General features: G+C 37.9%; 1 protein-coding gene across 24 annotated transcripts in view; it reads right to left on the reverse strand.

The window, feature by feature from the left end:
• Positions 1-24,570, reverse strand: part of kcnma1a (potassium large conductance calcium-activated channel, subfamily M, alpha member 1a) — a 166,117-nt gene that overhangs the window by 63,412 nt on the left and 78,135 nt on the right. For all 24 annotated transcript variants that reach the window (XM_081616491.1, XM_081616490.1, XM_017308918.2 and 21 more), the window contains exons 4-9: positions 21,024-21,117; positions 19,452-19,563; positions 11,930-12,005; positions 11,520-11,595; positions 10,882-11,052; positions 8,080-8,171 (exon numbers count right to left, since the gene is read on the reverse strand). In XM_081616491.1, the coding sequence (XP_081472617.1) occupies positions 8,080-8,171; positions 10,882-11,052; positions 11,520-11,595; positions 11,930-12,005; positions 19,452-19,563; positions 21,024-21,117 (621 nt within the window). The remainder of the gene's footprint in view (positions 1-8,079; positions 8,172-10,881; positions 11,053-11,519; positions 11,596-11,929; positions 12,006-19,451; positions 19,564-21,023; positions 21,118-24,570) is intronic.

A 24,570-nucleotide genomic window follows, 5' to 3' on the forward strand; every position in this document is an offset into this window, starting at 1 on the left:
GTTTCATCTGATCTGCGGCCGTATGTCTTGGACACTCGGGTGAAGAGAGGTTGTAGGCTGTTGTAGGCTGTCCACTGACCACTACCTGACGGTGAGTTGGCTCCGGTGGTGGGGGAGGAAGCCGGTCAGACCTGGCAGGCCCAAACGTGTAGTGAGGGTCTGCTGGAAACGTCTGGCGGAGTCCCCTGTGAGACGGAGCTTTAACTCCCATCTCCGGCAGAACTTCAAACACGTTCCGGGGGAGGTTGGGGACATCGAGTCTGAGTGGACCATATTCCGTGCCTCCACTGCAGAGGCGGCTTATCGTAGCTGCGGCCGCAAGGTTGTTGGTGCCTGCCACGGCGACAACCCTCGAACCCGTTGGTGGACACCTTCGGTGAGGGATGCTGTCAAGCTGAAGAAGGAGTCCTATCGGGCCTTTTTGGCCTGTGGACTCCAGACGCAGCTGATGGGTACCGGCGGTGAAGCGGCATGCGGCTCAGGTGGTCGCTGAGGCAAAAACTAGGGCGTGGGAGGAGTTTGAAGAGGTCATGGAGAAAGACTTCCGTACGGCTTCAAGGCGATTCTGGTCCACCATTCGGCGTCTCAGGAGGGGGAAGCAGTGCAGCACCAACACCGTTTACAGTGGGATGGTGTGTTGCTGACCTCAACTCGGGACGTTGTGGGCCGGTGGGCAGAATACTTCGAAGACCTCCTCAATCCCACCAACATGCCTTCTGTTGAGGAAGCTGAGCCTGGGGACTCTGGGTTGGGCTCTCCAGTCTCTGGGAACAAGGTCGCCGAGGTGGTCAAAAAGCTCCTCAGTGGCAGGGCCCCGGGGGTAGATGAGATCCGACCGGAGTTCCTTAAGGCTCTGGATGTTGTAGGGTTGTGTTGGCTCACGCGACTCTGCAATATCGCATGGACATCGGGGGCAGTTCCCCTGGATTGGCAGACTGGGGTGGTGGTCCCCTGTTTAAAAAGGGGGACCGGAGGGTGTGCTCCAATTATAGGGGGGTCACACTCTTAAGCCTCCCTGGTAAGGTCAATTCAGGGGTCCTGGAGAGGAGGGTCCGTCGGATAGTCGAACCTCGGATTCAGGAAGAGCAGTGTGGTTTTCATCCTGGTCGTGGAACACTGGACCAGCTCTACACCCTCAGCAGGGTCCTGGAGGGTGCATGGGAGTTCACCCAACCAGTCTACATGTGTTTTGTGGACTTGGAGAAGGCGTTCGACCGTGTCCCTCGGGGGACCCTGTGGGGGTTCTCCGGGAGTATGGGTACCGGGCCCTTTGATACGGGCTGTCAGGTCCCTGTATGACCGGTGTCAGAGTCTGGTCCGCATTGCCGGCAGTAAGTCGGGCTCGTTTCCGCATATGTTATGGTTTCAATTTGTTTTTTGTTCCAAAGTGACCCTGTAAGTCAATTAAATATATTTTTTCTGAATTCTTACTGCATAGGAGAGGACCACCCTTCAACTAATATTTTGTCAGAACACCTTCTGGTTATTTTAAGCAGTCTTCTGGAGTTCACACCTATCATAAATTATGTTGAATCTGATTAACTTGAAATAAAGGTCAGCTGTCCTACTTGGATTTTAGATTTTAATATACAAGAGCAACCTTGGCTTAAACCCATAGTTTGCAGACAAGTTGCAAAGGATTAAAGAGACCTCTCTGTATGAGGGTACAAAAAAATCCCACCATGGCACAACAGGGAAAATCGTGAATAAATATAGAAAATACGGGACAATATTAGCATGGCAAAAAGTAATTGGTTAGGAGACTGCCAAGAGGCAGACAGCAACACTGAATGTCAATGTGGCAACAACTTACTGTATTCTCCACAGATCTAGGATAAACAGTTTACTTTTCTCTCAAAGCAAAACAACCATTGCAAAAATGCCTGGAAAGCTTGTCGAAAAACATGTTATGATCTGATGAAACCAAACCAAAACCTTTGGGCCAGGATTGCAAAATGTAACGTCAGCAAAAACAACAACACTGAGTATCAACAAATGAACATGACTTCCACAGTAAAATGTGGGAATGGTGGCGTCATTCTCTTGGGTTACTTTATTATTATTATTATTATTATTATTGAAATTGGGGTTTTCACAAGAGAGATGAAATTATTAATACTTCGAAATACCAATAAAATAACATTTACTTCTGACCCAGAAGCTTTATTGTCTCCAGGTATACATCACAAGCCATGTTAGAATTGTTTGGCGACAAGACAATTAAAGATTTTTAGTAGGCTGGGTATGCGCCTGAACTAAATTTGACAGAGAATATTTGGGGTCTCCTGAAGAGGGCTATGGACAACACAGCCTTTTTCATTCCAACCTTTTTTTTTTTATTGGATAAATTGTACTACATAACTAAAAATACATTTTGAAAAAAAAAACAAAAGTATTATAACAGAGTGAATGGCTCTGAGCAACAAAATGCAATACTCTCAGCAATGAGTATCCTATGAAGACCTGTACAGCAGCCTGTGTCATGACCATGGTCTTTTTCAATACCTGATGTGCCAGAAGACAATTGAATCTCTTCAGTTAAAGTGCAGTTTATTCAGAATACGTTGGATAGATATTATGATCTGTATTAACACAATGTTTTCCAAAATAAAATTTACAAAAGCCATTTTGCTGTCATATTTTTGCACTGCGTAAAATCTTATCACCTATTAATCTACCATACTGCTCTTATGCACAAAAAGGAAGCTGTGGTGAAGATATTAACTTTTAAAGTCAAGACTTAAAACTGTACAGAACATTACTGAAGTCTGGCTCAATCTGGCTTGTTCAAAGGAAAATATATTTAGTGGTGTTAGATGAAAACCATATTCAAGATCACTAGGTCTTCTGCACTGAAACATATGGCCTTGGCAGGACTAAACTGCAGCAGACTTGGCAAAGCAATGTGACAGCCATATTAAGAGAATGACAGTTCTGGGATGTTGTGGGACAAAATGCTCTTCACAGATGTTGCCTCTGACCTTTACCAGAAACTAATGAGTAGTCGTGATCAAATGGTTGGCCAGGCAATTGTGTGGTCTCACTAGCTGATGAGCTGAGATGTCTGCGAGAAGCTTGCTCTATCTGGCACAAGATGTTTCGCATTTCTTAAAAAGTAAAAAATAAAAAATAGGTAGTGTTCCCTTATTTGAGTAGCTGCTGTATTAGTTCAGTAAAACTATACAGAAAAAACTATTTGATTGAGCATAAGATTAGAAGTGCCAAATATGCAACTGAAATGATATGGGTCAAGATTAAATTGCTGTAAAGGCCACATCCAAAAAGAATGTATTTACATATAAACAAAAGCATTTGCTGCTGTTTTTCCACGACTAGGTCACCTTAGCATGTTAGTTGCTAAGACATTGATAAATTAAACATTATTTCTCCACATTTAAAAATATTTTTCCCACAATCAAACCAATATTTAGTCTTGAGAGAAATATTTACTTGACCAAAGTCATAGATAGTGTTGTATTTTTCACTTTCCATTCTCCAAAAGGTGGGTTCAAATATAACAACATTTTTGGGTTACAATCTGCACTCGCTATAAGGCAGCAATGTATGTTGTCTGACCAAGAAACAACTTTACTCCCATCTAATTGACATGTAATTTGCAGTTTTGCTGAATCTAAAGTGCCTTGCAAAAGTATTCATGAACTTTTTTTACACCTTGTCACATTACAAATACAAACCTCAAGGTATTTTATTGGTATGGTTAAAAATCTAAAAAGCAATCATTCATATTCAGTCCCCTTTCTTCTGATGCCCATAAACAAAATCCAGTGCAACAAATTTTCTCCACATGTCACCTAATGAGAAAATAGAGCCCATCTAGGTTTTCTTTCATCCAAGCATATTCTCAGTTTGTTTTGTAAAGACATAAGAGAAGGTCAGTAAACAAACATTATCAAAAGACTAAGAAACACAACGGAAAGTTTAGGGAGAAAGCCCCAGAAATGCTTAAACATCAACCATCTCCAGTATTAGGTAAGCCATTTTACGAAAATCCAGGTTATATGGAAGAATATTGAGGAAAAAAACATTGCTGAAAGAAATCTTTAAGTCCTGTTACCACAAACATATGGAAGAAGTTGTACTGATTAAAAGTGACCACAATTAAACGTTTTTATATCTACAGCCAAAGCATTTGGTGTGTGCAAAACCAGCAAAGCACATCCCTCTAAACACTAAACACACAGCCATGAAATGGTTTAGAGTACAGTATGTTAATTTGGCACACTGATCCATTCAAAGTACAGAAACAAATCTGTCTCAGAATTTGTAGTAAAATGTGAAAATAGATTTTTGCAGACTCTTTCCATCTCCAGATAAATTTAAGTAATTTGGGATGAAGAAGCGGCAAAGAGATTAGTCTCTAGATGTCCACAGTATACCACACTCAAGCTGTAATTGCTGCAAAACGAGAACCTTTGTCACACTTTGCCAAAGCTTGACAAATACAAATCACATTTTGCAGTTTTTAATTTGGACTGCTTTTCGTTGGTCTACCTAATAAGATCCCCCAATAATACACCACAGAAAGCAATTGCAATGTAATAAAGTTGTAGAAGGATGAATACTTTTTTAAAGCCCTGCATCCTAAAAACAAAAAAAAATAAAAACAACAAAAAAAGATTATTGACACAGTTCTTTACGATAAAACGTAAAAATCCAGAAACTTAAAACAAAGCAAAAAAAAAACAAGTAGCACAAACATTTTAAATGCAACAGGGTATATAAATTGCACATGCACACAAAGCATGCACATAGACAACATCCCGGGATGTCCTTGGAGGAAACAAGGAACATGAAATGAACAAACACAGAGCTCAAACATCAGCAACAGAGGACACACTTAATTGCTACTGCTCTAATCCTTAAGTCAGTGATGAAAATTTATGTAAAGCCTGCCATAAAGATGTGTCATTTTCAACTTTAACTCAATGTTAAGTTTTCAACCCGCTTTCAGGAAACTGTGACAACAATAGGCAATACTAGAACTTCTCTGACGGGCAAAAGCTATGTACCTTAGGATGTAACGCCTTTCTCTTTTTGTCCAGAGTGAATATGTCTCAGTCTGAACAATTCGAATGGATAACCCTTTATTTTTTCCTCCTAAAGATCCCTTACAAGGTTCAGCCAGGATTGAAATCAGTTTCCGTGCCAAACCGTCGGCTGAAGTCTGGACTAATGGAAACCACAGTCTCATAATGGAAACCACAGAGCCCAAAGTACAGTGGACTCCAACAGAACATAACCCTTGTCATTACTACATCAACATACGAGCTGTCAGTGTGCTCATGGATGTATGCTACGGTGCAGCAGGAAATTTCACCAAAGCTAACATTAAACATAAATCTAACATCAGGAGTAATTCCAGCTTCCAAATAGCCTGAAAGGTTTGTTTTAAATGACAGCAGAGCCGAAACCTTGGTTGCTTTTGGAATAATTTAGAATGTATCATGATCTCATCGATTGAAAGCTCCATAATCAGTCAGTTGCAATAATCTCCTAATCTCATTTCCAGCTTGCTTTTCATGTGTTGACAGCTGCTGTATGGTAATGTATGAAAATTTAGGCACTACAAGAAAGCCACATGACAAACCAATTTTTGATAATAGTCTGTTCCTAAACTTATCTAAATTTGTTCTGCAAAACTCCAGGGCTCCTCGGAGCTTGCGTGTTTTGGGGGTATCTTGTGATTATTACCATGTGTCTGACCAAAGGGAGTGACGGAAAGTAGTGCAGCAGGAGAAAAATAAAGTGAGAGGGAGAAATGATCCTTGGTTTTGACAAGGGCTTCACTCAGCACCCTTCTGCGAGTGAGGGCTGAAGTCTCTGGCTAAACAACATTTCATCAATCTTATCTCAGTGACGGGCGGATGTTGCAGAACAAAGGCTTTTTTTCCCTCTCCCTTAAAGCCTCACTGTTCTGCTGACTCTACAGATTGTCCACCACTGAGAAGAGTGACTGAAATTGATGGGAGCAACAATGGAGAGGAGTGAAATAAAGAGGGAAAAGGCAAGATGGTACCATGAAAAATTAGCAGAAAAGAGAGAAAAAGAAGAGGACTATCTGTCTGCTCTGGACACACACAGCATGTTGTTTAAAAAATACATTTTTCGCTGGCGTGCTTAAAATGTGTTGTATCGGTCTAAATTACTTTTTGCCATGACATCACCATCTCTTTTCAGTTATTTCTTCATAGCAAACACCTGGGCATAAAATGTAATGCTTTAAGAGTGCCCCCAAGTGGTCAGATAAGTACTAGTGGAATTACTCAGAAAGCATGGCACACATCTAACATGCTGGGGCGCCACATGGCTCACTGATAGAGCAGGAGCACCGTTTACAGAGACTACAGTTTTTGACATAGTTGTTCCCAGTTCGATTCCAGTCCCCGATTATTTACTGCATGTCTTTCCCTTGCCATTACTCCTGTTCAGCTACTGTTGAGTAAAGGTCACTAGTGACATAAAATCCCTTAAAAAAGCGCAACTAACATGCTAAGGTGACTGAATTTTCATTAGTGCAGACAGAATAGGGTGGCCTGAGCAGATAGTTGAAGCTACGATTGAATTAAATATAAATTTCTGTTACAGAGGTGCAAATATGCATGATGTATAAAAGCAGCAAAGTGTTTGTTGTGGAAAAAATTATGCATGCCCTGGTGATTAAACTGTGTGCGCTACAAATGCCACTGAAATGAAAGGCAGATACCCAGTAGTGTGATGGGGCTTAAGGTTTGAGCCACAAAGGGAAAAGAGGAGTAATGTACAATAAGCATTGTGGCACTCTTGTACAAATAGTAAACTGACCAAAGAGTCACACAGACTTTACAGTCAAATTCACACGCACGGCAAAATTCAAGAGACAAAACGTCGACACCACACAGACACACACGAGAACCGAGGACCGAGCAGGCAAAAAAAAAAAAAAAAGCAAGCAAAAAGCAATTGAGAGCCTCCAATGGGAGCGAGGCATCCAGCATTCAAGGGTGTGGGAGCTGACTGAAGATCAGGGCCAGAATAATGTCAAGCACGGATGATGCAATGTGCTACAGCAGTGACAAACGACGGCGATTAGGGCTTTTTCATCGGGTTTGCAGGTAATGAAAAAGCGACGAGACGGCAGGTCGTAAAGAACATCCCAGGTATGATGCAGCTGAGGAGAGGATTAAGGCATGCAGAACTAACTCAGGCAAAATAAAATAAAAAAACAAAAATAAAATATAAAGTAGAAGAACTTATATCCTGCAATGGTCATTGAGATTGATGATGCTTGAAAAGACCACCAATAATAATGCACTTGCAGATGTTTCAGTCTTTCTATGCTCTCGTGGGAAAATCCTTGAAAAGTGGATAGTAGGGATTTCATGACTCTTTGCTTCATTTTATTTATTTATTTATTTTTTTTTTAAACTGAACCCCTTCATGGATGCATTGGACATTTGTATTGCAGAGAAGCACCACAGGTCAGCGTGTTGCAAGACTAAAACGTTTAGCAGTCATGAAAGCTCTATTGTCCAAATTAAATTATAGCGCAACACAAGATGTGTTGAGGTGGACAAAAACAAGAAAAATAAACAGCACACGGATGACTTAAGGAAAGTGTTGAATGAAGGAAAGAGAGAAGTAGATTCAGAAAAAAAAGGTAGGTAGAAAAAGAGTGGAAGAGTGAAAGCAAGAGTGAGGGGGCATGAACATGTGTGTCCTGATGGCCAAGGTCTCCAGTCACGCAGTGTGACTTAATCTAACTTTATCTTACTATTGTACTCAAACTATATGAACATAAAATGTCACGTTAACCAGCCCCTGATATCCTATAAACTTAAAACAGGGGGTGCACTTTAGTCACACAACCACACCTTGTCTGGATTTCAACTTACTTTCTGCCTCGTGTTGAGTTATAACTCCCTCCGTATTTCTTCCGATTAAGGATGAGAGCAGCAATTTCTGGCACGTAGCGAGCAAACATGGCCTACATGCATGGAACAGAAAAAAAAAAGAAAAAAAGGCATGCAGAGAGGGTTCTACCGCACACTTAAAAACAGCAGAACCATCTGGAATACTTACTTTCTCCCATTAACCGCACTATAGGAACCACCATATTTCTTGCGGTTTCCTATTAACTCTATGATTTCAGGGACGTAGCTGGCAAACATGGCCTAAGGAGGAGATAGAAGACAGATGAAGAGACTAAAAAAAGAGACTACTATGCCAAAGAGTGGGTAGTGGAGAATGTGAATCCAATTTGTTTCTTTGTTTTTTTTAGATGGGAAATGTTTTGCTTGCTTGTATCTGTAGAGATTCGCTAAGATTCATATATATGGGCAAAATGTCTTCATATGGAAAAATATTTTATTGCATTTCATGTTTTAAGCCCCACTATGTTACGATTCTTCAGACACAAATTTTGTCACAGCTGAATAATTGTCAGTCTGTGATGGCACCAAAAACCTCTCTCTGGGTGGCAGAAATTTTAAATTGAAACCTATGTGCCATGTTTTGTCCAACAAACACAGATGATCTGGCAGGTTGATTTGAAAAGGCCCACCTGATGGTTCACAGCTGCAAAACACATCAAGACTCATTTGTTGGGCTAGAGAATGAGCTGGATGCATTTTGCAAAGTTACGCAGCTTCGAAAGGTATCCGGGTTGTATTCAGTAGGAAGGCCGTCATTAGGTCAGTCATTGTTCATTTATCAGTAAAAGCTTAAAAATATTCCATAAAACTATTAGGAGAGGGACATGCATGAGAATTAGGCTGATCAGCTCAGACAACTTTTAAGTTTGACTGGCTCTAATTACTGACTGGACATTCAGAAATGTAAATGTAAAAAAATAATAATAAAAAAAAAAACTACCCACAGCACTCTTTGAGGTGGAAGTTGTTATTGTATCTTAAAGATTCAAAGCTAGCGATTTTTAGGATACAAATTAAGTCAAATGAAGAACAGCAATATTAGGAAAAACTGGGTTTTTAACGAAGGGATGACAGCAGAAATTTAAGCATCCTGGGAAATGAAAGGATATTCCTATTCTATCTATTCAGGCTGAGAGTTAGACAGCATCAGCACGGACTAAACATTTCACTCCTTCACCTTAAGGTCATACTCTTAAGGTTTTAGTCAATTTCTTTCACATCAATGCTGACATTAGGATATAACATGGCTGCTCTGAATTAACAAACACCTTTATTTTTATCTCTTCAAATTGTTTTCCAATATAATACTATTCATCTGTTGCCGAACATGTAGTTAGCCTTTCAAATTACACATTTAGAAAAATGCACACATTTTAGCTTGCATTGCTAATAGCAGGCATGTTGGTCACTGAGCATATTGATAAAAAATAATAATAATAATAATAATTTTTAAGTTGGAAAATGGCTAGACTGTGCTTGGACTTGTTCCCAGCACAAACAGCCACCGGCACTTGGTCCTATTAAATTTCTGTCTGCTTCAGCTTAATACTGAAGCAGACTTTATAATTTATTTCACTGCATTTTTATTTAGAGAAGAGCTTAAAGAAGTGAAAAATGTGCATGGAAAACACATTCTTTGTCTGTTCTAGACAAGTTCTAGATCACAGGCGGTTTTGCCTTGCAAATTACAATTATCAAATTTTTTTCTGGGAAGCACCAAAAGCAGCCCAAGTACCACCGCAGGTGCTTTTACCACAGTTTAAGAACCACTGCTCTAGAGAATACACACTGCGGTGAATGTTACGTTAACTGTGCTTATTGTACTAATTACTCATAAAGGATGTATACAAAGTTTCCTTTCCTAATCATTTCATTCATTTTACATTAGTAAAAGTGTTTTGCAGCAACTACTCTCTCTCACACACACATTGCAAGTCATCACTGGGCTGAATAAAAACAACACTGTCATTATTAATGACCACTTAAATCAGGGAGGCTACAAGTAAAACCGATAGGTATAGTTTTTAATGAGAAATCAGGTCAAAGCTTAGCAACAACGGAATTTGGATATCAGACCAAAATGTCAAATTGGATCATCTAAAGTAAGTAGTAAAGTTAGGGGTTTAATTTGATCTATGTTTCTAAAACTGCTCCAGATTGGAATCATTTTTCAGCCACTGCTGCTGACAGAAAGCATGCTAAGTTGCTTACATAAAGACATCCAGAGCTTTCAGCTCTCTGAAAAACACACCATCTATCATCATGGGCACGAAGCTACATATCGTCACACATGTGTAGGCAATATTTAAACTGTCACGGATCCAAATTCAGAAAAAAAAAAAAAAGAAAGAAAAACTAACTGTGATGAGGGTAAATCCTTAACCCAGAGGCCCTCCAGCTGTGTGCCGGTGCTCATGAGTGCTTACAGGTGTGCGCATTCTTGCATGCCTGTGTTTACGTTAATGTCCTTGTGGCAGCCCAACAGGATACTAGATTGTAAAGAGGTGAGGGAGGCGGAGGGGAGGGGGTTGCTGTGGGACCAGTCAGGCTGACCTGAGCCTCATCTCCCTGCCCCTGTGTTTGTTGGAAATGTGGGAGTAGACACGGAAGGAGGGGTGTCCTGAAACCGCAACTGCTTTTATAAGAGAATAATATAACAATATTATGAAACAGAAGCATATACTTTAATCCAACAGATATAGGAGGGACACATAAGGAGAGCAGACAAAGAAACACCGGGACCTATAACTAGAGCAGACAGGATACAGTAGGCTGAACATGAGGATACTGACAGATAAATAACAAGTACAGGTAAAGGCAACAGAGATTAAATTATTTTAAAAACATACTTTGTTAACATATCATAGTCATGATTTCAAATAGGTCTAAATAATCTATTGAGGCAGGATATAAATGTGAGGGAAGGGCGTAAAGAAAAGTTTGATTTTACCAAACCACCAAGGATGAAGAAGACCATGAACAGGCGGCCCAGGGTGGTTTTTGCATAGACGTCCCCGTAACCCACTGTGGACATCGTCACCATCAGCAAGTAGACGCATTCCCAGTAAGAGAGCGACTGGGAATTTTCAAAGTTTTCCCACGGATCCCCTGAGTTTTCCACCTACAGTGGAAATGGGAACAGAAATAGTGCAGTTGATATAATACTCATCAGAGTATTATTCCTAAACAAATTTCTTAGAATTGAATATATTCCGCCAGCTGGGATATGTCTTTTTCATCATATCAAGCTTTGACTACCACCTAGTGGTGATATTTTATAATGCATGGTGTGTTGCTGAATGAGTCTGTTGAATAGTTTATAACAAATTAAATAAATTGTGTCAATTTCTTTGTTTGACTTGTTAGTGGTCGGCAGCATTTAATGAAAGAAACAAGATAAATAGGGAAGAACAGCTTTGAGCCATTGTCATTATTTACATATTGATTTTATCTCTGCACAGCTATAAAGAACATTAATTACCAAACAGGGCTTCAAAATAACACCTGGTGAAAATTTCTGTTGCTCATATGTCAAAAATAATTTTTCTATGAAGTGAATAAGATGATTACTTTGCCAAGTTTACCTACCAGATGTATAAATCCAGCCGCCGTGAGCCACGTACTTATAAAGATGGAACACAAGTTCACCAGCTTGATGGAATTGCTGGTTTGGAGACAAACAATCAGACAAATTATAGAGAAACACCTGACAACAACAACTGGTTCCATACGTCCAACTGGCCAATCAAAATTAGCATAAATAATAATCAAAGAGAAAAGATATAAATTCTTAATGTAAAAGCAAAATACCTTTTAAATACATATGTAGCTTTTAACTTTAATGTTATATTTGCATGCAGAGAAATGATTACAATTAGTTCTTAAATATGTATAAAAGTTGAGTCAATATAAGATGAAGATTATTGGATATAAACATTAAGGTGGTAAAAATTGAAATTATTGTTTCAAGTTTTAATACATAAAAAAAAATTCCTTACCTTGTTTTCAAAATATTTAGGAACTGTAATATTTCTGAGAACTGAATCAGTCTGAGTGCTCTCAGAAATCTTAAGCCTGTTTGAAACAGAAACACATACAGAAAGGGGGTGAGAATACAATGTACAACAGAAAGAAAGAATTTTAAGGAATAAAACTAAACTTCAAAATGAAGGGTTTGGATAGACACAAACGGCAGAAAATGATTTAGTCATGGCTGGGAAAATATTCATACAATGACAAACGTTAGTAGGGGTGTTATGTGGAAAAAGACTCCATGAAGGACCAGCAAATCATCATTGTTGTTTGCTGTAACCGCTCTAATCCCATGAGAAATGTGTGTACATCTTTAGGACCAAAGTAAATTGCTGTGATAAGAATTTCCATTCTGCACAATCAAAAATGTCTGACCATTTTATTAAATATTTATCAGACTACTAAATAAAACCACAGCTCCAGATTGCACATACGTCAGTGCTCAGGCTCTTACCCCAGTTGGAGAGAATGTGCATGCAGGACCAAAGTGTATGGTAAAATCCAGTCTGCCCTCTCTTGTCATCCTGGCCATGATGGCTCTGCCTCACCCTATAGCCATTCTGAAAGAGCTCTCCGCAAGACTTCTTTCGCCTCCAAGTCTCCTGGAGGTTCTCCAAGTTAACATCGCAGTGCGTGCGGCGGTAGATGAGCAGTTTAGGAGGAATCATCGTTTCAAAACCTTCCAATTGCAGTCAGAAAATTATTTGAGAAAAATTCTGCCTAGGTTTCTGGTAAAAAAAATTATAAGAAAAATGTCCAACAAAAATCAAGGGGTTTCAGACTGAAGAGTTCTAAAAGCAAACGGTTATCATGACAGTCCAGTCTCAGAATGTCTATGTGATCAAAATGTCAGCTCTATAATAAGTGTTTTTTTTATTCCCCTCTCAGTTGTGTTACAGTGCCCTTAATCCCCACTACACAAACCGATTTACCTTTCTCTAGGCCCCTGTCAGAGCATTACCGTTAACTCCTGCAGAGCTCTCTCTCCCTCCATCAGCACACAGCTGTGTTGCACCTAATTTTCAAAAAGGTCTGCATCCTGCCAAGGATTAGCAGATATGAAAAATAATTCAGAGGGGGAAAAAACAATAATCCTTATTCAAAAGGGGGTGTGTTCTGCTGTCATTGTGGCATTTCAAATCAACTCTAATGGTGGAGAAATCTACAGTGGCATCATATTATTATTATTATTATTATTATTATTATTATTATTATTATTATTATTCCCACAACCCTGCAGGCATAAGCTGGTGTAGACGATGGATGAATGATATAATAATGGTGATAAAAATTACTAACAATTTACATTTCTTATAAAATTTTTATTGTGAATCAAAACTAACATCTATGAACACATTTTCACAATTAGAGATGTTGGAATTACAAAAAACTGCATCTCAGCTGAGGTATATTTTTATGCATTGTTTGCATGGAGTGTTTGTACTCCCCATCTCCTTTTATTCTCATATACAGATGATCTTGTTCTCACTTTGTCCTTGCTGCTTTATGGCAACGCATGGCTCAACATTAAATTATTATTATTATTATTATTATTATGTTAAAGGAGTTGTTTAGGCGTTGTTGCAGCTCTAGGGGATATCTGTGGATTAAAAATCTCCTGATTATAGATACATTTTCTGTGAGAGTGAACATGTTGCATTGTATATTTATGATGTTGCAAAACGCAAATAACACTGTAATAAATAAGATTTTGTCAGATTATATTTGTAACATTTCAATAATAATCGACTTCCTAGTTGGGAAATAAAATTAAAAAAATGCAAATACAGATTTATCGCTTATAAGATTAATTAAGTATTTAGGAATAAACTAATCAGTCAGTCTGTTCCTGCCCAACTACAACTTTAACAGATATGTTGTTGTTTTTTTTCCCCCAAAACAGAGACTGCTGGGAAAATTAATTTCAAAGAGAGGCAGTCTTTCAGAATGTAAATCTTTATTTGCTTTTGATGTACTTTACATAAAGATACATAAATATGGGCAGATTTGTTCTTTAATATATGCAAATTAACTCATTCTAATGTGGGGCAACTGTTTCAGTGCAAAGAGCTGCAAAGCTATTTGCTTGTTTGTACTATTTTAGGAGCAGATCTGTCTATGCAGTTTGAGATTTTGACACTCAAATTTTGGTAAGAATAAATTTACCACTTTACAGTCAACAATGTAGCTTTGTGACTTTGCTCCTGTGTGATTAGCTGTACAATTACATGTCCAAGTAACTTTACTCTGTGGTGAAAATGATCACAGCGTAACAGAATGGTTTTACTGAGGCAATTTTTTAGCACTGACTACCGCCCACTTTTTATATATATTCGAGCTATTGAGTTTATTACTGACACCAAAACTCATCGGTGTGAAAGTCTCTCAGTCAGCTATTTTCATTAAAGAGTGTTTAAAATTAAATTTGTGTTTAAAATTAAATTTAAAGTTTGGTCAGAGGAAGCACAAAAGGTGTAGGATGATTTTAAAAAGGAAACTGATGTCATGTCTAGTGTTCAAGATTGCTACTTTTAAAAAATGAGTGAGCACTGAGTAAAAGCAGGAAGCAGCAAGGTGCTCTAGTTCAACTTTTAAATGTTTAGTTTATAAAAGGAAGTAGGAGGCAGTAGTTTGTTGATATTTGTTGTTAACAAGAAATCAGAATAGGCTAAACTTAGAAGAGATTGGGAAGAGTCCACAAAATCCCTCATTAGTACAACGAATATATTTTATTTTTATTTGAGTAACTTATGTTTATTTAAGCTCATCAATGGGCTGATATGATTACAGCCATGTTCATATTTATCTAAGAATATTCTCATCTGCAAAAATGTCCTTCCAAACTAGGACTTAGATTTCTCTAAATTAGTTCCACCACACAGCAACACTTTGGTATATTGTTGTTTTTTACTCAGTTGGTATGAATCATTTGTGTTTGTGTTCCGCTGTGTGTCCACGTATGTCAGCAGTAGTTTTTAATGCCTTAGACACTCCATGCTCAAAACTCACTTCTAAAGCAGAAGCAAATAAAAAAATTAAGAAACATCAAACACATAAATATAACAGATGTGCGTAAAAGTTCTCACTAATATGATAGTTTACATGCATTAGCATCCACGTGTCTAAAAAAAACATCTCAATGAAATTCCCTTCCATTGAGTACATGATTTTGAATGTGAAAATCTCTTCAACACATGCTAAATCTCATTGCACTGGCAACTATCATGAACACACACACACACACACACACCCCCACACACACACACACAAGCACGCACACACACGCACACACACACACCAGCTCACATGATGCTCATTCAAGAAGGTTTTTAGGGACTGTGCCAATGCTTACTTCATTGAGGTTTACAAGGCACGGTTCAATCTCTAAGTCACGTGTTTTGGCAGAATTGTTTTGTCAATCAGCAGTCTCATCTGGTCTAATACTAACAGTCAACTAAGCCAGGCTTAGAATGCACGATGTTGAACTGCTCTTACCAAGCAAACACAATGGCCACTGGTTCTTGTTTCATTCACAAAGAATACAAGAGCAACAAATATCAACATCTTTGGGCTAAGATAGCAGTTATAACTCCAATGTTTGCCCTTTATATGCTTACTGCCAGTAGCTTATAGGACATGCAGCATAAAGCAGTTGCACTCACGACCCTGTCAGGCACATAAGCCTCTTTCATCACCATAAGGGATAAGAGAACGGTCTACTAACTCTCCACTAGGAGGCAACAGAAAGTAGGAATTAAAATTGCTGCCTCAAAACTACAACACTTTAAACTTCAACACTGCTTTTTCACCCTGCAGTAAACAGCTGAATATCAGCAGACAGATTTGCACAGTCAAATATTTTATTTATGTTTTAAGTAATTTATTGTAAAAGTAATTTCATGCTGCAGATGGGGGAGAGTGTGAAAGCAAAGGCTCAGTAGCCACGAGATCTATGAGCATCCTTCAAATAACCACATGCTTATCCCACCCAGTCTCTCTCTCTCTCTCGGGAAAACGTGGGTTAAAGTTGTTAAAGAAGATTAATTTCTCTTCCTGTAGAAGCAGAACTCTACATGCTCTTCTAACATCAGCCCCGCATCATTATTCTCTTAATCAACATTCAATTTAAAGGAGCAGAAAAGAACAAGCACTGAATTATGAAACATCATATATTCTTCCATAGGGTGCGTAATAAGCGGATCTCCGTGTCAGGGGTGCAGGGCTGGATCTCTGGCAGAAGCCTTTTGATAAGCACACCTACAGCAGACTTCACATTCAGTTTGCAGAGTGTACAGAGAGGTGATGTAATTGTGATGCATTATAAAGACTGTGTGTGTGTTCTCTAACGGTGTATGGAAAGTAATCTGGGGGAATTAAAAGCACAAGACCCGCCCTACTAACCACTCTGACTTCTCCTAAATAAAACCTGAATAGAAAGCAGTACCAGTTACAGATTAGTACACTTGAGACCTGTCAGGTGTCTGAAAGCGAGCACACAAAGATAAAGTAATTGATCTAATTTCCTAAACAATAAATCCTCAATGTCTTCAACTCAAGCACATTCTGAATAACACACAAACTGAGTCTTAGACCAATTAATTGTCTTTTTTTTCCATTCACAACATCACCACTCCCTTGTTATTTCAGAGTTCCTGGGGGATATTATAAATGCTGTCCTTGACTGATTCAGAATGCTAACAGATAACTTTCAGCACAACATCAGTATTCTGCAAGCTATCAGCAGCCTGTTTGGGTACGCCAAATCCCAGTACTGCTGCACACAGTTCATTTAAAAACAGTCCTTTTGAATAGTTTATGACACGTACTTAAGGACAACAGCAGGTAGCATTATTACTGGGCGTAATGTGCAGAAATCCTTAAAATTAATTATATTTTTTAGCAGTATAATACACCGTTACACATCTTTCATTGTACTGAACAGTGGTCATCAGATGCTTTTCCACAAATTTCATGACAGACTTCCCTGAAGTGGTTGTAGCTGAAAAGCTCATTAGTCTCACCTGTTTGGTTTGATGAGTCAAATTATTTACAGTAATATTAGAAAAAAAAATTAATTTAAAAAAAAAACTTGTGTGTTTACAGTTTTTATAGTAAATATGTATTTCTGGAGTGTTTCGTAAGAAACTGGTTAACTTTTCACTTTTTACTTCAGTTGTCCAACAGTTGGAGATTGGTTTTACTTTCCTTAGGATCCTTCTTAATGTGCATAATGCCAAAAAAATAAAAAATAAATGTTTCTCTGACAATGTTTGTTTTAAACAACTTAATTATTTCCCTGACTGTAAATACAGGATGGAGAAGTTTAAAAATAAAGTTCATGTAAACTACAGATTAAACATGAATTCATTTGGTACATTTGCATTTCAAAATTTGTTCAGGGTTTTAATAAATAAAACACCAGTGATTTTGTAACAAAAAAATAATAATTTCTGGATTTTTGCAATGTTTTTGCTATCTTACAGTAGAGGATGAATTTCTTTCATTCTTTACCCTGAATGAAAATGATTGAGGGGGATTGCTGTAGGTCTAATAAAATAAATATAGTAATGCTTATAAGACACTGCCAAAGGGCAGTGTCTTATAAGTGGTCTTATAGTGGTGGCAATAAGTGCACAACCTATTGCCACCACTTCTAAATTATTCACCTATTTTTTTCTTAATCTTCAACAAATTACAGACAAAAATGTCCTAACAGAGGTTAAGATGATTATTTATTCTGTTGTTAGCTTTCCCTTATTTTTTTTTTTATTTATTTATTTTTCTATTGTCTTCAATAGCTTTCCCTTTGCTAATCTTTCTGCTGTAAAACCCTTTGAATAGGTGGTGAAAAGCAGGACTAATTTTAACCCAAAGGGACTAAAATCGTCCACAGGATTCTCTTTTTCTGTCAGGAATTTTACACTTATTTTTTGGAAAGAAAAAAAAAATATTACAGCTTTATTACTTCCCCAAAAGAAATATATTAATTCCAAAATTCCGGCACAGGAATTTTTAATATTCAGAGGTGACTCCTCACTAAAACAACATTAGCTAGTGGCCACACCACTGTTTCAAATTTTTGCATCATCTTCATCAAGACCCTAACACCCACAGCTTCCTTTGGCTGAGATGAGGACACCTTACATCATGAGTATAAGAAAGACAAAACACTCGCTCTCTTCATTCATTATGCTGTTTTTCTTCTCTGTGAAAATGCTTGACCATTCCTCAGAAAACTCCAGTTTCTGAAGCAAGGCTTTTAACTATTTTAATTTGATTTCTATGGTCAATAGCAGATTAAATACTCTTATTTCATCACAAGAGAATTTTGATGCACACTCAGTTTCAAAATTTGCTAAAAACAATATACAAAAACGACTGTCACCTTCTATTTTCTTTACTTTATTTCACTGAATGAACAAACTCCTACATTATTGTGCTGATTTGTGAGCTTTTAGCTTTTAATAAAATATGCAAAAAAAAAAAACTATTATGAAGTGATTTTGTTGCTGGATGTTGGAGATTTTCAAATATTTCTCACTTACGCTCCATTCCATTATTATTTGTGGACATATTTAGAATATATGTAGCTGAAAATATGAAAGTAGGCATGAAATAATTTTTTAAGATTATTGTATATTAAACTTATGAACCGACATGCAGTGCCAGCATGGTCCATTCATATAACAGCATGACCAAAAACAACACCAAATGTTCAGGTAAAAGCACCCTGCCGATCAGACAATGTCAGTATTGGCAAACATTTAAATGTAGATGCTGTGATCATAGAAGAGCCAAAAACAATTCCTGGATTCGAGCATCTCTGATTATCAGCCTTGAGCTTGTTTTCAGCGTCTTATCAAAAGTAGACACAAAGTGAACTAAAAAAAGAGCAGACTTGGAAAGAAACTCTTTTCTCTGCAGTATAATTTAGGTCACGGTTCTCTGAACACAGTGGGAAAAGTAGGTCGTTATGTAATGCAGGTTAGGGTGTTTTCCAGTCTGCTCATGCATGAGTGAGTGCAGCAGTGTATACTGGGATCACACATGCCTTTGCATTTTTCGTGTGGGTGTGAATGAAGCCATTAGAGGGCAGTTATTGACTGCTGTGAGGCATTACAGGTGCAACTCCTTAACAAAACTAGATAATCTAAAGCCACACACACACACACGCATGCAGAAACAAGTAAACCACAACCCCATTCTTTCACTCCCATCAATCCATTTCACTCTGCTGTGTCTGTGTTAGCTGAAACATCAGAGGAACCTAGCCCTGTCACTTCTAATGATGAGGGAAAGTTGACTACAGCCTCGAGCAACAAGGCCTCAGAGACATGCCCCCACCAAAGGGGAGACAGACGGGAGGACCGGGAGGCTCAGGGAGAAACGTGGAGGTATGGAAAAAGAAGAGGGCATGCAAGGATAGAAAGAAAAACGGAATGGGGAAAACAAGATTTGCTAAATCTCACCATATACATTTAAACTTACCAAGCCAGCTTCTGTTTAGGTACACAGAGACGAACACAGGAGGAACGGTGAAGAAGTCGACCACTGAGTTGACCTCCAGCCAGAACCACAGCTTGTCATTGGCTGCTATAAACTGCCAGAAAAGAAAAGCGACAACAATGCTAATCAGCATAGCGACTAACCTACTCTTACTTAAACAGCAACCACAAAAAAAGAGCCCAGTTGTTTTTCAAACTTGTTTGTTTCTTCAGCAACGATGAAGAGCTATTTAGACGACAAAAGCTTTGTCACATTTGCTGAATTGTGCAAACCAGTGGCAGTGTAAGCAGCTTGTGCGTTTATTTATCCATTCATTCAGGATGTCGAGCTTGTTTTTGCACAATTCGATGGCTGCTGTGGTCATTACAATAGTGCCAGTTTAAAATGTAGAGGCACTTTATGTATGATCCAATGTGGAATTCATATATAACAGTGATTTTAACACCAATTGCAGATGATTTACTGAATTTAAATGTGTACTATTACAGACAAAAATATTTAGAACTCAGAATTATGTATTAATGAGGACTGTAACAACACAAGCTTTTTGAAGGATGGTAAAGATTTTGTGTAGAACAATGGCAGCATTGGCATCTCCTCTATATTAACTCTACAACGTTAGTATACGGTGTAGAGCGCCTTGAATTCAGTTATTTTACTTCTTGAACATCACTCTATGTCATTTATGTGATAGACTCCAACAAAAATAGCATGGTTTTCAAAATATTCAATTAAACCCCCCTCCATCCTCTCCAGCTTCCCCCCCATTTACTCTGATGGCCATAAATCACATCCAGTGCAACCACCTAACTAATAAATCCAGCTGAGAGGCTCATTGGAGAACAACCAGCATCACAGAGACTGAAGAAAACGGCACATGGTCAGTGATAATGTTGCGTTGTGTAATACAAAAATATCCCAAGCTTTTAACACCTCACAGCTCCCTTTCGTTCCCATCACCCTGAAATGCAAATAATATAGAGCAGCTGCAACCTACCAAGGAGAACACAAATCAGAAAAGGAGTCAAAAGCCCAATTATAACTCTGAGGAGCTGCAGAGATCCACAGCTAAGATGGGAAATATTATCATTATAGCCATTAGTAGTACACACCACAAATATGGCCTTAGAGAATAAATCACCTATTGTTGAAAGGATGGAATAAAATGAAAGGTTTTAAGCTTTACCACAGCCCTGTGAGGGACTCAAAAAAGACTGGAAAGTATCTGAACTGATCAAATGACTTACAAGTCACATGTGTTGCTGTTACAATGAAATACAATAAAAGTTCAAACCTAAACACAGTCCGTCCATTCTGATTGAGCTTAAGCTATTTTTGAAAATGAAGGGCAAGGGCGTCTCTCTCTAGATGTTCAAAAATGACTCCCCAGACTTGCAGCTGTAATTGTGGCAAATTATGTTTTGTTTTTTTTTTATCTGAGGGGGACTGAATACAAATGTACCCAACACTTTTCAGATTTTCATTTATGAAAAGAAAATCTGAGAAGCACTAATAATTTTCTTTTGACTGAAGAACGTGTGCGTGTCTGCTTACCCGCAAGCCAAAGTACAGGAGGAAGAAGACGTTGAAGGCCATGTCGATTTGTAGTGTAAAATCTTTGTAGAAGTTCTGGCAGGATTCTATAGGACTGGAACACAAAGGCAGAAAGAGAGAGAAAAGAACATCATGCTCAGGTCAAATGCTCATGAACCGATAACACATCTCTTCTACTGTACACCCAAGCTGAGAGGAGCTTAAATAAAATGATGCTGACAATGTCAAATTATGATGCTCATCAAATGCAGATTAGAAAAAAAGTGTTACAGTCTTATGAGTTACTGAGCAACCTCTGGTTGGTACAAGTAATTTGATCAAAATGCTGATTTCAAAATTTCATAATTCAATTCCAGACTTCTGCATATCCACTACTTGTAACGGTTGCTTGCATTCGATCCAGAGAGCCAGACGAGGACTGGGAGTTACATGAAAGCCTCATTGCAGTGCCAATCACACACAGATGAAACAGCTAGAAAAGAACTGAAACTCCAAGCTGCTTTGATGCAACAGCATGGATGAATTATTTAGTTCCTGTCAAACCCAAATATTATAAAGGATGTATCCTCAGCTAAAGAGAATCCAGGAGTGGGCTTTAAAAAAAAAAAAAAAAAAGGAAGCTGGAGAAGAATTATTTGTAATCCGTTTGTTCTCTCCAAAGATGTGCCTTTGTAGAAACAGAGTGGTGATTACCCATTAGGAAGTGAGTGTCTAAACACAAAACAAGTAATCAACTCATTCTATTGTTCCTTTGGGTGTGGGCTCATTGCATTTTGCTACAGAGTAATGGGGGAATTCTGCTCTTTCAAAAGCAGCAATCTGCTTAATTCATAGACACCTAAGAAAGTCCAGTCAGTATGTTCAAATCAATCTGTGCTGTTTTTTTTTTTTTCTGTGCTAACAAGACTAAGAGACAGAACCAAGTTCATACCATAATATAATTTACAGAGGTAGAAGATAGGCTTAATCTTCATATTAAAATCCCATTAAATCACATGCTTTATTAAAGCAGCTGAGTTCATTATGGACAAGAATATCTCCTAAACAGGACAAAAACCAAATAATTTATGATAGAGTGGCCTGACACAAGTGTACTAACTAGTAAGACCTTCAGAGTAAAAACAAGAAAGAAAAAGCAATCTTAGCATCAGTTGTTTTTTGTTTTTTTGTTTTTTTTAGACCCTAAGGAAGGAAAAAAAATGTATGTTTTCATTCACATCTCACTATGCACACATACTAATCAATACACTCAATACAATACTGACAAAACATGGCGCAAAAAGAAAAATTACAAAATTACAATAGCACCAGAGTTAATTTTAAGTTGAGATGAATTTTTCCTTCTCACCATCCATGCTCAGGTCACAGGGGCAACGGATCCAGGAGGGAGGCGTCGACAGAACAGAACCAAACATGGAGAAGCAACATTACGTTTTTTTGCACCACGAATCTGACACAGACTTCCAATGAATTGCAAAACAGCCAAAACACTCCTTTAGATCAAGGCTGAAAACCTCTTGTTCAGAGTTGCCTTTGATTAAAAATAAATGGAACATTGATGAATATATTTGATTTTTTTATCTGATGATTATTAATCCTGACAACAAAGTACATGTATTCCAATTCTTCTTCAGCCTTTATTTAACCAGGATAAAACTCTTTGCGATCAAAGATGGCTTTTACAAGAGTGTCCTTGTAAAACAGTAAGTTACAAAAAAAAAAAACAGCAAACATATATTCCAGTGGTCTCAAGAATGCAATCAGAGTTTACTTCTGATCAAACCGAAATAACTCATGACTGCATTCTGCAGTTTTGTTTTGTTTGTTTTTTTCATTACGTTGACAATGAGTAGAATGTGTAGAACTACTTTAAAAAGTTGATGGTCAAAATGAGAATAGACTATTATCCTAAGGCAGATTCATTTTTTGACCAAAACCACAAAAGTATTATATCTTGAAGGGCAAATGACCAGCAGCCACTGAAAAACTAATCAGATTGGCAAAATGAAGATTTTAAAAAAGAAGTTTAACACATGTAAATAAAATGTGTGGTTAATTTGAGCAACTGGTCTTAAAGTTCACCAATAACAATAATGAATTGATTTGAATTGATTAATTTAAAATCTATTGAGGCACAATTTCTGTAAACTGATTCTTGTTCAGGTTCAAACATGCCTCAGATCAATCTACTCTCCACCTATATTTCCTACTAAATTATAGTTAAAGCTGTACTTTTCTGCAAGTTATTTAAAATACATGCACACGGCATGTATACACACGCATACATACGCTCACACATAAACACCCATATCTACACAAACACACAGATGGTGAATACTGAAGACACCATTTGGAGTGGTCACTGCTGTGCTCCCCCTCAGGCTAAGGTCTGGCCTGATTCTGAATAACTGCTAATCTTAAGTCATGTGACCCAAAGCACTCTTGGTAACATACAGATAATGGCAGAAAGCAGAAGGGTCCCTAGGATTGAGGGAATCTGCTTTTCTTTATAAGACCGAGTACACACATTTAATTTCAGCTCTGTACATGTTGCCTTGAGCCTTATCATTAACAAAAGTACTTGGAAAAGTACACAGTGGTTTCTCTGTTATATTAAGATCTCAATGGAAAATGACAACCTCATCATTTCAGCATGTGGGTGTTTTTCACTGCTTGTTATTTCAGAGCAGCTGAGTGTGTTTCAAACCATTGACATTCATAGTGTGAGCCAAGAATAAAAGAAAAAAATAAGAACCGACCCAATTTTTAATACAACTCCACACTCAGATGAGTATATACAGCTCCAGTCAGGAGTTATATTAACTCATAGACATGAGCGTCACAGTAATTTGGGGCTTTTAAGGATGCATTTGAACTTTTTTTTTATTTTATTTTTTTTATTTTTCACACACATACAACTTCACAGATTTTGGAAAAAAGAAAATGGGTTCACAACTTTGGCTTTTTTACCTATTTTATTTTATTCATACTGGGTCAAAGTAAACAGGCTTAAGTAAATACATATCATCATGAAGGCTAAACTACCAGAAGATCTGGAATAAAGATAAAGATCTGTAGGGCACAGCCAGGAAACAAAAAAATGGGCCATTACTTCATCTTCCAGCACAAAACGTATGGTGAATGTATACAACTGAGGTCTAAGAACGGTGGAGGGATTACAGATGAAGCACAAGGGGGAAGAATCAATTGCCTTTACGTCTCTTTGTATGCTTAAGCATTATGAAATGTTTCATGGGAAACCTAAGTGCTGTCCTATTGGAAGGGGGTGGGAGTATTGTACAATGTTTTAATACATTTAATGAAACTGTTTTGGAGCCGTTTGTTTTTTTCATTATTATTATTTTTCAAAACCTTAGATGCTAGCAAGACTTATTTTACATACATTGAGGAGATGCTGCAATCTGCGAGTCTGCCACTAGATGTCAGTAAATGTAATAACCTGCTTGTTTAAATGGGGGTGAGACAACGGTTTGTGTAACACAAAAATACACTTACAAGGACTTAAAATCCAATAAAAAACAAACAA

Source organism: Poecilia reticulata, chromosome 15 (assembly GCF_904066995.2).
Source record: "Poecilia reticulata chromosome 15, P_reticulata-male-v2, whole genome shotgun sequence".
NCBI classification, from domain to species: Eukaryota; Metazoa; Chordata; class Actinopteri; order Cyprinodontiformes; family Poeciliidae; genus Poecilia; species Poecilia reticulata.